General features: G+C 41.4%; 1 protein-coding gene across 2 annotated transcripts in view; it reads right to left on the reverse strand.

Annotated features, from left to right (window-relative positions):
• HECTD4 (HECT domain E3 ubiquitin protein ligase 4) overlaps window positions 1-14665 on the reverse strand; it is a 190938-nt gene that overhangs the window by 76315 nt on the left and 99958 nt on the right. For both annotated transcript variants that reach the window (XM_082853292.1, XM_082853291.1), the window contains exons 23-35: window positions 14378-14482; window positions 13138-13301; window positions 12314-12547; window positions 11124-11316; window positions 10856-10960; window positions 10290-10378; window positions 9728-9903; window positions 7129-7264; window positions 6894-7035; window positions 6638-6804; window positions 4004-4150; window positions 3136-3320; window positions 967-1120 (exon numbers count right to left, since the gene is read on the reverse strand). In XM_082853292.1, coding sequence (XP_082709418.1) covers window positions 967-1120; window positions 3136-3320; window positions 4004-4150; window positions 6638-6804; window positions 6894-7035; window positions 7129-7264; window positions 9728-9903; window positions 10290-10378; window positions 10856-10960; window positions 11124-11316; window positions 12314-12547; window positions 13138-13301; window positions 14378-14482 — 1997 coding nt within the window. The remainder of the gene's footprint in view (window positions 1-966; window positions 1121-3135; window positions 3321-4003; window positions 4151-6637; window positions 6805-6893; window positions 7036-7128; window positions 7265-9727; window positions 9904-10289; window positions 10379-10855; window positions 10961-11123; window positions 11317-12313; window positions 12548-13137; window positions 13302-14377; window positions 14483-14665) is intronic.

A 14665-nucleotide genomic window follows, 5' to 3' on the forward strand; every position in this document is an offset into this window, starting at 1 on the left:
TAAGGGTTTTTGTAAACATCTGATGAAAGCTCATAATTGACCAATAATACTTTAAAAGATTTTTGAATATTTTCTGATACTTGATGTTTATTTAATTGAGATCCTATAGTTCAGCACGATTCACAGAACACCAAGACTTAGAAACCCAAGCTAGGAGGCTTTTAGTTTAGTCTTTTATTGCTTTTTAAGAAGTGCTTCAAGACCAGAGATCATACAGTGTTGTACTGGCCTCAAGAGTCTGGGATCTGCCACAGCTGAACGTGTTACATTTCAGCAGAAACCAAAGAATAAGCATCCTTATGTGGACAAGCTTTTGTGGGCCTCACAGCTCACACATGATTAAACCTCCACAGAGTATCTTCTTTTAAAGACACAGCATGAGAAGGCGAATTAATTACAGGTCCTGGCTGATTATCCTTTAATCTTGCTATAATGAAGGTAAAGAAGTTTGGTTACTGAATGCAATTGTATTGACTCAAAAGGTTAGCAGCTGTTGCCAGTCAAGTATTGAAGCAAATGATAATATGTTATTTTATGATGTAGATATTCACCTAAATAATTTTCTTATTTTGGAACTAAATGCTATTTTTCAATGACTTCATCCTCTGCTATCTTTCTTGATGCAGGAGCATATCAGGATGGCCTAGTAAGATGTTTCTAAAGACAACCACCCGCAAAGGAAGCCAAATCACTCAGAGGAAAAGCCACCTCCTCCCACAGCTCCAGCCAGGCCTTCCTATTTTTTTTTTTTTTTTTGCGGTACGCGGGCCTCTCACTGTTGTGGTCTCTCCTGTTGCGGAGCACAGGCTCCGGACGCGCAGGCTCAGCGGCCATGGCTCATGGGCCTAGCCGCTCTGCGGCATGTGGGATCTTCCTGGACCAGGGCACAAACCCGTGTCCCCTGCATCGGCAGGCGGACTCTTAACCACTGCGCCACCAGGGAAGCCCCAGCTGGGCCTTCCTTACCTCGAGAGGTCATTGAGAAGACTCAGGACGTCCTGGAGGGCATCGTTCCCGGCAGCCTGGTTGCCACAGCTCTCTGTCGCTCGGGCGAGGTGGTTAGTGAGAAGGCTGGACACCTGACGGGCCAGACCTGAGTGCACAGCGTCTGTGGAGCCGCCTTCAGAGTGCAAGAAAGGAGAAGCACAGTGAAAGCTCCAGGAAGGCATGGCAAGTCTGCAGGTGTGGTGAGCCTGCTTTAAAGCCCTCCCTTCGCCCAATTTTCCTTTAACCTGCTCAGTATTTCATTAGCCATCCAATTAGTGTCTCCTCATTAGATAACAACTGAACATAAACAAGGTAACAGTAACTTGAGAAATGATTCAGTGTTGGGGAAAAGACATTCCTCTTAATTAAAACTGAATATAATTCATCCACACAAAACCCAGAAACATACTTTGATTGACAGGCAAGAATCACTATTTTACTGTGATGAAAATATCTTGATTTTTTTTTTTTTTTAGTGAGGTACAGTTTATGTACAATATAAGTTACAGGTGTATAACACAGTGATTCGTAATTTTTAAAGGTTGTACTCCATTCATAGTTATTATATAATATTGGCTATATTCCCTATGTTGTACAATATACCCTCGTAGCTTATTTTTTACACAATAGTTTGTACTGCTTAGTCCCCTACCCCTATAGTGCCCCTCCCCGCCCCTCTTCCCACTGGTAGCCACTAGCTTGCCCTCTATATCTGCGAGTCTGTTTCTGTTTTGGAAAACGTCTTGATGTTTAACTCACACCCTACCTCTTCTCAAACACAATAAAAGACACTTTGGGGTCTTTCTATTTTCATTGTAGTTCCAGAGCCTTCCCCAAACATCTCTCGTAAAGGCCACAAAAATTATTTGCCATTTACTGTTCATTCTACCTAGAAGTCTTCTTTATCCTTCAAGAAGAACTCACATGTCACCTTCTTTGGGGAGCTCTGCCTGATCCCTAGCACAGCTGGTCTGTAGGGACCTCTATGCTCCCATAGCACTTTGTGTGCACCTTGATCATGGCATTGATTGCCCGGTAATTATTTGTTCATTGGTCTATTTCCCCCACTGGACCATATATATATATATATATATATTTTTTTTTTTACATGGATCATCACAGCATCTTTATTTTTAATTGGACCATATTTTTTAAGGTGAGGAACGATGCCTTATTCATCTTATGCCTGGCTCTCAGGACAATAAGACACAGAGTGAATGAATAAATAAACAAGCTATATACCTGGGATACTATGGAGAAGTTATCCTTCAAGTTTACTTTTTAAATTGGATTGGTGACTGAAAATATAATCTGAAAATAGCACCTGAAAAGTGCAACTGGAAAATCATTGCATAAAAATATTTATTCGGACACCGTTAGCAGTGTTGACAAAAAGGAAATGAAAGATGTCTTCAATTTCCTGGGGTTACTGTACTCCTTTCAGATGGTTATCGTTCCTCCCCACCCCCGCAGCTTTACTGAGGTATGATTAGCAAATAAAAATTGTATATATTCAGATTGTAGAACGTGAATTTTTTAAAAGGTGTACAACGTGATGATTTAATATGCATATACATTGTGAAATGATTACCACAATCAAGTTAGTGAATATATCCATCACCTCCCATAGTTACCTTTCTGTGTGTGTGGGAGGGGATAAGAACACAAGATTAATTTTCTCAGCAACTTTCAAGTATATATAAAGTATTATTAATTCTAATCACAATGCTGTACATTAGATCTCCAGAACTTATTCATCTTATAACTGAAAGTTTGTCCCTTTGAACAACATCTCCCCATTTCCCCCACCCCCTAACCGTGGCAACCACTGTTCTACTGTTTCTATGAGTTTGGCTTTTTTAGATTCCACATATAAGTGAGATGGCTGCAGTATTTGTCTTTCTGTGTCTGGCTTATTTTACTTAGCATAATGTCCTCCAGGTTAGGATACTCTTTACTGTCATAGAGTAGTAAATTTTCATAGAACCATGCCGATGAAGAGGCTCCCATGATAACATAATTGATTCAACCAATCTACTTATGTAATTTAATATAGCTTTTCTTTCCCCCATCCAGCACAAATACTTAATACATAAACACATCAATAGAAGAAATCAATGAGCTCTAGAAAGGAATCCTGCTTCTCACCTTCTTCTTTTTCCCATTCAACACAGCGGTTGGCAAGCACCTGGAAGGCTGCCCAGGCCATGGTGGCCACCTTCTGCTTCTTGGTTTGTTTCTCACTGGAGCTGGACTCAGTCTGACTGCTCAAGCTACACAGTCGATCCATGAGCTGAACAAGGCCACTGCGCACCAGGCACTTCTCTTCACTCCTGGGCCAGGCAGAAAGGGTTGAATGAAAGAAATATAACTGATTAGCCCTTAGGAACTTCTCACTTAAGATTCAGGTTATCAAAGGGTCATAAAACATGTCAGTATAGTTTCTTGTCCACAACTTAGGATACCAATGTATAACTCAACATAGAAATTTTTTAGAATGAGTATTTTCCTTCATAAATAATGAACGTCAAGTTCTGGTTAGTTCGTATACAACAGCAAAGTAAAAATCGATGGAATCAACACAAGGTTACCATAATAGAAAAAAACTACATACTTTATCATAAGGGGATTCAAAGAATGACTTCATGAATTCTTGACATTTTCAAACTATTAATCAAGTAACTAAGAGAGGAAATAAATGTGCAAAGGCAAAAAATTTTGCTCAGTATATAAATAATTTCCTAGGGACCTATTTCTTTCCTTCAAACTTCTCCATTTTGACACTGTAATATAATCCCTAATGGGGATCCACATTTGATCATGCAGGAACTCAACAATAAGGAATTTACATAGTAACTTTAAGTGTCTGTCAGGAGACAAGCTCATTTAATCAGAGTGATAGTGTCACTGGATAATCAAAACCAAAAAATCCAATTTTTTAATTAAAAAATATTTCTGTTTAATCAACTACATTGTGGTGTACCTTACGAACAATAGAAAGCATTTCCTTGCTTACCTGGTGTAAGGTATAGTACATAAGAGTCCGATGCTATTCGCACAAGCGATAGGGTAACGGGCGCACAAAGAAACAACAGAAGTCATGGTCTCGCCGAAGGCTTCCTGGACCTGCTCGACCATCCCACCACAGGTTAGTTCTTCAATTCTAGGGAACAGAACCAAAGCTCAGACTTCCTCAACCATGTCAAGAACAGCGATAGTGAACACAAGAGCAAGAGAGTTCTTCTGAGAAACCCAAGAGTGTCTAGATGAATCCAGAACTGAAGGAATCTTGGAGATCAGTGTTTCCCAAACTGCAGGATCACAGAAGGCTGTTGGGCAGGATTTCTAAGTGTGCCTCAAAGACAACACCCACACTCAAGAAAAGTCTGGGAGGGCTTCGCTGGTGGCGCAGTGGTTAAGCATCCGCCTGCCAATGCAGGGGACAGGGGTTCGACCCCTGGCCCAGGAAGATCCCACATGCCACGGAGCAGCTAAGCCCGTGTGCCACAACTACTGAGCGTGCGCTCTAGAGCCTCTGTGCCACAACTTCTGAAGCCCGTGCGCCTAGAGCCCATGCTCCACAACAAGAGAAGACACCACAGTGAGAAGCCCGCGCACTGCAATGAAGAGTAGCCTCCGCCCGCCACAACTACAGAAAGCCCGTGTGCAGCAACGAAGACCCAACACAGCCAAAAAAAAGAGAAAAGTCTGGGAAATCCCACGTTAGGTAAAGGTAAGCTGGGTTCCTCACTGCAGGACTACTCAGAACCTTTTAAGGTTAAAGTCTTTCATATCTCTAGGAGCAAGAGAATGGCACCCAACATTTCCCAAACTTATTTAATAATGAAACCATTCATTTGAGGCATGGCTACGACATTCCATGCAGCACTGAATACTGTAAATACAATTGCACTAGTGAGAAAACCAAGACACAAATAAATTAGTGAAGCGTCCTTTGCAAGTTCGTACTCTGATTATGAGCAGAATGTGAGAATCCTGTTGGGAAATAAGACTTTCCCAATGTAAAAACACAACCTGGGATAGATTCTATGGCAATTAATGTTAGCTGAAAACTGGAACTATCGGACTTATCTACAAAGATATACAACATAATATTGTTTATAATAGTAAAAATAAATAAAAACTAAGGCTTAAAAATAGGAAATTGGCTTAAAAAAGGTCCAGGGATATGATGCAGTGCTATCTGAGCACTAAAAACATTATAGGAGATCACTACGGTTAGACTAAAGACTGAACAAATACACTAAAACATTAATAGGTTTTATTTTAAGATGCTAGATTTACAGGTCATTTTTATTTTATACTTTGGGATTTTCTGCATTTTTTTTTAGACGTCTGACACATGGCATTAATAATGTCATGAGGGAAATGTAATGAGGGAAAAAGGAATAATGCTGCCACTGTTACAGAGAAACTACTCTGGAAGTAAGCTGTGGCAGTCACTAGTGTTACTCACTACGCCTCTGGGCACCGCTGCGGTTGGGTGGGCATGTGACTAGTCTGGCCAACAAGCCAGAGCTCTGACAAGGGCCCTGAAAGCTTTCGAGATGGTGGTCTCCTCCTCTGTCCTGAGCTCTCTGTGATTACCATGAGCCAAGACAGACCTGCAATGGACGTGAGCAAGAACTAAAATTTTGTTTCTTCCGCAGCAAAGAGCAGCCCCCGCTCCAGGAAACTAGAGAAAGCCTGTGTGCAGCAATGAAGACCCAATGCAGCCAAAAATAAATAAATAACTTCAAAAAAAAAGAAAAGAAATTTGATCTAGTAAAAATAAGCACCAAAAATATAAGGATATAAGGTTGTTGACTGCAGCACTATTGTTAATGCAAAAGGAAACCAAAACAGAAAGAAGGAAGAAAGGAAGGGTGGAAGAAAGGAAGGAGAGGGAAAGTGAAAGAGAGAAAGAAACAATAAATGAACCTAGGGCTTCCCTGGTGGCGCAGTGGTTGAGAGTCCACCTACTGGTGCAGGGGACACGGGTTCATGCCCCGGTCTGGGAGGATCCCACATGCCGCGGAGCGGCTGGGCCGGTGAGCCATGGCTGCTGAGCCTATGCGTCCGGAGCCTGTGCTCCGCAACGGGAGAGGCCACTGCAGTGAGAGGCCCGCGTACCACAAAATAAATAAATAAATGAAACTATGTGTCCATCAGTAGTGGACGAGTTAAATAAAATATAACCACCTATACAACTGAGGTCCATGAAGTTCTTAAAAGCTATAATGCAGATCTATACATATTAACATGAAAAGACACAGATATCCAAGATAAATTGAGGAAAACAACTGATTACAGTAAGGTCTGTGTAATATAATCTGAATTGAGCTTTAAAAAAATCATACACATACACACTCAAGCATACAAAGAGAATGAAATAGCTATTACGTATGCACAGTTGATACAACAAGCTCTTAATGAACAGAGTGGAATTTAGGAACGGAAGGGAAGGAGACTTTTACTTTCTGTTATATGTGCTGAATTTTTAAAATTAAATCCTGTACCAGTTTTGTTAAAGTATATTATTTTATGGGAAAACATTAAAAAAAATCTAAGATCTTGCTCCAAGAGTAATCTCTGGAATGGCTTTTGCCCATTCCAGACAGGACAGTATAAACTAACAGAAACAACTGACCTGGGTCCTCCCTGAAGGACCATTGTCACCGGACCCACAAGATGTGTCACTCCCCCGACTCGCACGGCAGCCGTCAGCAATTCCCGCATGTGCACCAGCGCCTGCTTGCGAGTGTTTCCCCGCCGCCACCTTGTCTGCGCAGCCAGAAGAAAGCTGCTGCTGGACACCTGAAACGCATGAAAAGGAAGTACACCTGACTCCTGCTGTCACACGACCCCTCGTGCTATCCACCTGTGGTCGGCAAAACGTGACGTACAGCTTGGTCAGGGTTGGTGCCGATGAAAGCAAACAGCTGCCCCAGCAGGACGCTGTAGGTGGGCTTATCCCTGCTGTCCTCGATGGCCAATGACTGCAGGAGCGTGAAGGAGCTGCTGCGGTGGCTGGTCACGTGGCGCCGCCTACAGCCAAACAAGAAAGCCGCTCAGGGAGTGTGTTGCGATGACAGCGCTCAGCCGCAGGTGGGAATCCGACCTTGGCCATTAGCTATTTACCTCTGATTTGCTCTAGTAAATTCCAAATCTTCGTTACCAATCATTTCCAGGTCAGAAGGAGCCGACATGCTGCGAAGAAAAACAGGCTGCCGCACAGCATGAGATATCACCTTTGTTTCAGAGGCTGATTTACAAGCTGGAACAGAGAGGAAGAAGAACGTTGACATATCTGCTATCCTATTTGTAAGGATGGCAGCAACAGCGAAAAGTAACAAGGAACCACCGAACTGTCTAAGAGTATCTTTGCTTTCCAGTTCAGCCACCAAACCAGCTAGCACAGCACACAGATGATTTTTAGGCCAATTTTTTTGGGGGGGGGCGGGGGGCACCGTGCCACACAGCTTGTGGGATCTTAGTTCTCCAACCAGGGACTGAACCCAGGCCTTCAGCAGTGAAAGTGCAGAGTCCTAACCACTGGACTGCCAGGGAATTCCCTAGGCCAATTTTTTAAAACCTTGAATACTGAGGTTTAAAACCTCGAATATAAAGGTTAAAAATTACTTTATCTTGAAAAACTAAACTCTTTTTATCAAATTGGGTTTCCAAAGAAAGGCTGAAAAATTCATTTAATTTCGTAAACCATCAGTGTTAACTTTAATATTAAGCATTCCAGAAAGCAAGAGAGGACAGAGAAAGTAATTTCTGGAAGCAAAAAATCTTAATTCAAATAAATCCAGATCCTTTTTTTTTTTTTTTTTTTTAAGAGATGGCCTTTGTTCCCCCTTTAATGCTGGCTTTATTTAGCTGACTTACTGCCATTTGGTGATACCTCTGCTTTGATCATAGTTGATGTGAGTAAATATCACACTTTAGCTAGAATCTGACCAGCCCTTCCTATAAGATATACACTCCTATCAAGGAAATAGTTGTTTTGTAAAGGAACACTTTAATGGAAGCAGACAAAACTGCATGTGAAGATAGGTAAAGAAAAAAAGATGTTAAGAAAGTTGAGGTCATTTTGAATCTGTCTTAAAAATGGTTAGATAGCTTCAATCTAAAAAAATTATAATTTTTGAAGACATTATCTCTTAGGAAACTACTGGTTCATCATCTCTAATGCCAAAAGCCTCTTGGAAAGCACCACCAGGCTTACTGAGTGGGTAAGTCTTTCATGGGACCTTCAATGAACACGGGCTAATGTGGCCAGGGACATGGTGTAGCTGACCATCTTAGCATGTGTTCATACTGCACACCTGGCATGCTTCCCCTGCTGCAGGGGAACCCTATTACTGGGGTCAGAAACCTGGGAGTCATCCTAGACTTCTCTCCCTAGTGAGAGGAGCCCTGGGCAATCAGATGGGATGAAAACAAGTTCACTTGCTCCACAGTGTCCATCGGGCAATGGGTCTAGACAACATGGAGTCTTTCATTTAAGAACATGTTTATGGGCTTCCCTTGTGGCGCAGTGGTTAAGAATCCGCCTGCCAATGCAGAGGACACAGGTTCAAGCCCTGGCCCAGGCAGATCGCACATGCCGCGGAGCAACTAAGCCCGTGCGCCACAACTACTGAAGCCCGCGCGCCGTGCTCCGCAATAAGAGAAGCCACTGCAATGAGAAGCCCGCGCACTGCAATGAAGACCCAACGCAGCCAAAAATAAAAATAAATAAAATAAATTTTAAAAAAAAGAAGAAAAGAACATGTTTATGACTTCTTCTCTCAGGGTAAGAATTAACACTTGCTATTATGGGCTCTGCCCAGTGTGTGGATCTGGCTTAAGTAAGAAGACTCGTTGATTTCCCTGAGAAATGCGTTTTCAAGCTAGCAATTAAAATGTGACCAGGAGGGCTTCCCTGGTGGTGCAGTGGTTAAGAATCTGCCTGCCAATGCAGGGGACACGGGTTTGAGCCCTGGTCCAGGAAGATCCCACATGCCACGGAGCAACTAAGCCCATGCGCCACAACTACTGAGCCTGCACTCCAGAGCCCGTGAGCCACAACTACTGAAGCCTGCATGCCTAGAGCCCGTGCTCCGCAACAAGAGAAGCCACCACAATGAGAAGCCCGCACACCACAATGAAGAGTAGCCCTTGCTCGCCGCAACTAGAGAAAGCCCACGCGCAGCAACGAAGACCCAACACAGCCACAAATAAATAAATAAAATAAATTAATTTAAAAAAGAATGTGACTAGGAAAAAAATTAATAGTGGAAATTCATGCTAGAAGGTTCCACATAATTACTAAAGAGGAAATGCAAACTCAGCTTCAAGTAAAGAGAAAAATATGATGCATTCCAGGATTCACAATGTTGACTAATTATATGTTACTATGAAAATGACAATCCATAATCTAAAAATGAGGGGCACTGGGATTATAAAAATACATGTTATTGGGCTCCTTAGATGCTTCCCCTCAAAACCAAACAAGGCAAATGACGAGGCACCCCTGATGCTCAGATGACTCACAAAACACCACATGAATTCAATGAAAAGTACTTCTTGGCTGGAAAAAGTAAAAGGCAAAATTAAAAAGTTGAAATTTCCTTTTTTTCCTTTCTACGAGTACACAAGAGTGATTTTCTTTTTTTTTTTAAAGCAGCTGATGTATGTTTTATGAACAGACTAGCGCAGACAGCCTTTCAGGGCTGGCTGTCAGCAGTACCCGGTGTTTCTGCGGGGGTCCCTGAGATGCTTCTTGTGAGGCCGGACTGGGCCGCAATGGTGACGTGCAGCAACAGCTCAGCTCGGTTCATTAGACTCTTCACTAACGTCTTCGTTTTAGCCAGTGGGTGCGAGGGTTTCTGAATGAGAGAATTCACTTCTTGTAGGAACTTCTCCCTATAAAGAAAGACTGATGTGCATTTAGTTGTCCTCTGGTTTACCGAAACTAAAGTGTTTCATTACAAAGGATATGAGAAGATAGAGGGGAACCTAAGCAAAAGTAATCTGATAAATATTGCTCGCCTTCCCCCTTCCCCATCCGAGGAGAGCCGTGCTATGAACTGTGGCCAGTTTTAGTTCCTTTTGCCCAGTTTCAAGTGCCTATATGCTAACTTCTGAAGGCTAAAATCAAAGTTTCCAAATACCAAATAAGTTCCAACTCTAAAATATTTAGTTGAATGCACAATATTTTTTAAAATATCTGTTAAGAGATGAGATCTTTGCATTTTGTTTTGAGCATCAAAGTGATAAATTAGCTTCACACAGTTACTAACATCACTAACCTCAGAGATAGGACCATGTTTTCAAGATCATTTCCATCAAAGGAGACTTCCTTCATTGAACACAAAAGTTCTAGTTCTTTCATTTTGTTCTAAAGAAGGAAAAATCAAGAAAAGATCATATGCAGAACCTGCAAAAACTGAGTTTTACTGTACGTGTTAAAAGGAACAGAAAATTTCAGGGAAAAAACCCACCTTTGGTCCATATTTCTACACCAGAAGCACATTTGTAAGTTATTATTTGATATTTTAATGATTAAAAGTGGCAATGACTACTTTCTGGGGATTTCTTCAGTGCTTATAACTCTTTTATTTTTTTTTTAAAGGCTTGAAAGCAGAATTTGATAATGATGATAACTGCTTTATAAAACTATTAATTAAATAACGAGTAACTTATTCTTTGTATCATTGACATGCTAATCTAATCAACCTTATTTAACCCTTTTTAAACAATGGGTATGTTTCAAGGTATGCAACATTTTAAAAATGATGTTATCTCTACGCACACAGTATATACCATTGTACTACAAATAGCAATGCCCCAGTGATGAGTTATACAGCTTGCTCACCTCATTAAAATGGTAATCATAGAAGAAAGGCATGTTGTTCTCCAGTTTCCCCTGTGTGGCATCATCAACCTCACTTTGCCATTTCTGTTCCAATTCTGCAACACTCTGACACATTAAAATATAAAACAACGTGAAACTAGATGCAAAATAAAAACAAATGCAATCTGTAAATTCAGAAATTTTAGTTGCAATAATCTTTTTAAACTTCATTAAATTTCTAGGAAAGAAGTCATCTCCCACAGTTATAAGAGACATCTAAATGTCTTACCTGCAGCTGTCTCTCCATGGCATTGAGTTTCTTAAATGTCTCTCCCATGATTTTACACAATAAATCATATTCCTCAGCATGTTCTTCTTGATACTGGAAATTTATTAGGGACTGCAGTGCATCAACCAAGTTCAAGTGCTTAATGACACATGATACCACCATTTCCTCCATCACGTCTGGCTGGATTACTTCTCTGCGATCACAAGGGAAACCAGTCAGCTATATGACTAGAATTGGTAAGTTCTCAACTTACCAATACTGTATTTTATAGATGGAAGAGTGTACGCTTTGATTTAAGTATGTTAAATATTCACCACACTTTCTTTATTACAAGTTGGCAATAATTTGATATATTTACCTGATAAAACTGACATTGGCCGATGAAGCTGAAAATCAAAATTAAACAGACTTCATTTTCTATGATTTGTATATTTTGAGCTGGTGTTATATTAGAGCTGGAATAGGTCTGAGGTTAATAAAAGATCTTTGGCACGATATATCTGCCAATTAATTTTATGCAGTATTATGGCTGGTAGTATTTTGGGCGTATGGATGTTGGGCTGAAAACAACGGTGCTTTTGTATTTTTTCATGTTAAATTTCATCTATTCTTCAAATTCTTCCCTCTGAAATGGCCAATCTTGCCTCAGAAGGCAGAGCAGAGGCCTGCAAAACAGACTTAACTTTGAGCTAGAATACCACAAAGACATTGGTAACTGCAAGACCTCACATTCTAGATTAAAGATTACCATCTCTCCAGGCGCTGAAAATAAAGAAATGTCTCTAGACCCTATGGAAACCAAAGTTGATGACTACCTTCAAGCAGAAGGTCAAACCACCTGAGAAAAACCTAGAATTTGTCAAATGTTAGCATGCATCAGAATCATATGGAAAACCTGTCAAGACACAGATTACTACTGGGCCCCATCCTCAGAGGTTCTGATTCAGCAGGTGTGAAATGGGGCCCAAGAACTGACAAGTTCTCAGGCGATACTAACGTTGCTGAGCCCACGCTTTTAACCCACCGACCTGGAACACCACCTGGGGGTACTCTCCAGAGCACCTGGTTAACATTCATCAAGTACATGTAAAATGAAAGGTTCATCTGCTAGACTACAAGAAGAAACACACCCCCTTCGCTTGTTTAAACATTTTTTCATTGGGAAAATAAAGTGCTGTATAGCAACATACTTTATACTTGGTCTAAATTGAGGTCTGGCACGCCCAGAAATTTCCCTGAGCTTTATCATGATTCCTGGAGGCAGCCTGATCCGGGGCAGGTCAAAGTAGTTTCCAACAGGAGGCACGAGGACGTCAGAGGGGTAAGTGAATTCTCTGTCTTCCTCAATGGTCAGAGGCAGTGGAGACGGGCTTGGAGTAAGGGCAGGGGAGATCACACCATTGGCCTCCACCTGCCACTGGCACCTGAACATAAAGAAGAAGAGATTCTTCACTTCCTCTTCTATCTGGAAAGCTACTTGAAGTTTGCAGATATATTGATATTCAACATTTGAAGGATCACATTATGTATTAAGTATTTATTCATCAAACCTCCTCCAGAGGCTAAAGAAAAATGAGCATTATATGAAACCCCATCTTTGGGACTCTACCTCCTCCCCAACATTTTATTATGAAAACTTTTAAATATACAGAAAAGTTGGAAGAATTACACAGTTAACCCTCATATACCCACAGCCAAGATTCCAGAAGGAACACTTTGCTATGTTTGCTTTATTGTCCATCTTCCCATCCTTTTGGGGATCCTTTAATTTAAGTATACAGTATTTGGATTGGAGAAAAGCTTACACAGTTCAAGGGTGTAATTTCAAACTTAGTAAAGTAAGGGCCACAAGGCACTTTGATGTAATCTTCATCTTATTTCTTAGACACAGCGATACCCATGGGATTGGCAGGCAGTAGGCACAATCAGCTGGGAAATGTACTAAAAGTAGTTTTCCACATAAAGTCCTTTTTCCTTTGCGAGCAAAACTAGTCCAATTTGAGCCTTTTCTTACCTTTGTAAAAGTTTGGACCGCAGCAGCTCCTGACAGGCTTCTTCTTCTTTGGTAATTTCTGGTCCGTTGTATAGGATTCTTAACATAGAACAAGCTAACACAGACAGACCTAAAGCCAGGTCTACCAGAAAAGGTAAGCCTCCTGACACATCCTCTGAAGACTCCTACAATGCAGACAGGGCAAACCAGACTGGTCAGTTACACGGAGGAGCGCTTCACCTGCGCTGCACCACACTGCACTGTCCCCAACCACAGGGGCTCATGGAGCAGTATCAAGTATCATTGCTATGGGACACAGAGACAGCACCCAACACCATGAGTAGATAGACGGCGGCACTGGAATGACCACAGAGTGAAGTCTCAACACAATTCTGGAGAGAGAAGAGTCAGTAAGACTCCATATTAGAAACAGCATAAATCACATGCAAGATTTTTTGGATAGCTTCCTCTCTGCTGTACCTATCCAGGTATAAATCACTATTTCATTTTGTCACCTCCATTCTGTGCTTGAACGAAGATGCTGTCAATGATTACATTGAATTCATTCAATAAATATTTATTGAGTGCCTACTGTGTACCAGCCATTGTTCTAGGTGCCTGAGATAAAGCAGAGAACAAAGCAAAGAGGCCTGCCCTCATGGAGCTTACATTCTAGCAGATAATCCCACTCCAGAGATCCTTGGCTTGGTTAAAGTTAAGCAACCGCCAAGTCTGAAAATACGTTTTAATTTATTTAAATAGATTTAATTTATTTAAATAGATTCCTGGGAGGAAGGTAACTGGTACTGTTAAAAGGAGTAGATTAAACCTATATACAGAGTGTAACATCAGTAATTAAGCAGAGACAGATCTAGACTAGCAAGAAGAGCCTTTGGGAACAGAATAAAAATAATCCGATTCTACTACTCTTAAAACCCAGAATCCAAGGGCTCACTTCTACCAGGTGTTCGAGTCTTCCTCACCCTCTGGAAAGATGCTGGAGGCAGACCACCTCTCCAGGCTTTGAAGACGGAGCCCCTAGCAAGGGATTCTTTCTGTGGTGCTGTATTGATTTTAGGTCCCAGCTAGTTTTAGTCCATACAACTACTACTTCTATTAGTGGTCTACTGTTGCCAAATGGAAGAGGTGGATGAAACAGCAGCTCATATTTTGCCTTGTTTCCAAGGCAAATATGATGTACGTAACCAAGGCACACAGGAAAAAGTACACTATGCCCACAGCAGTGGTTAGATTCAAGTACCTGAGCGCGAACTGTGCAAGCAAAGCCCCACATAGCTTTATCGGGAGTGTTGTGTTCACGGCCACTTCTCATTTCAAAGGAGAAGGTGACTGTATCTCCTTCCACCTTAAAATTTAAGGGGGGAAAATGCACTTTAAAAACAAGACACAATTTTCAAGAGAGCAATGAATTTCAGAGATTTACTTTCAGAAGGACCACAGCCAACATTTCACTTCTTTTCTCACTCGCTTTTTGATTCAAATTCCATCCCCTCTCATCTGGACGCCAACCTTTCAGCTGTCTCTCCTG

Source organism: Leucopleurus acutus, assembly GCF_964270905.1.
Source record: "Leucopleurus acutus genome assembly, chromosome: 13".
Taxonomy (NCBI): domain Eukaryota; kingdom Metazoa; phylum Chordata; class Mammalia; order Artiodactyla; family Delphinidae; genus Leucopleurus; species Leucopleurus acutus.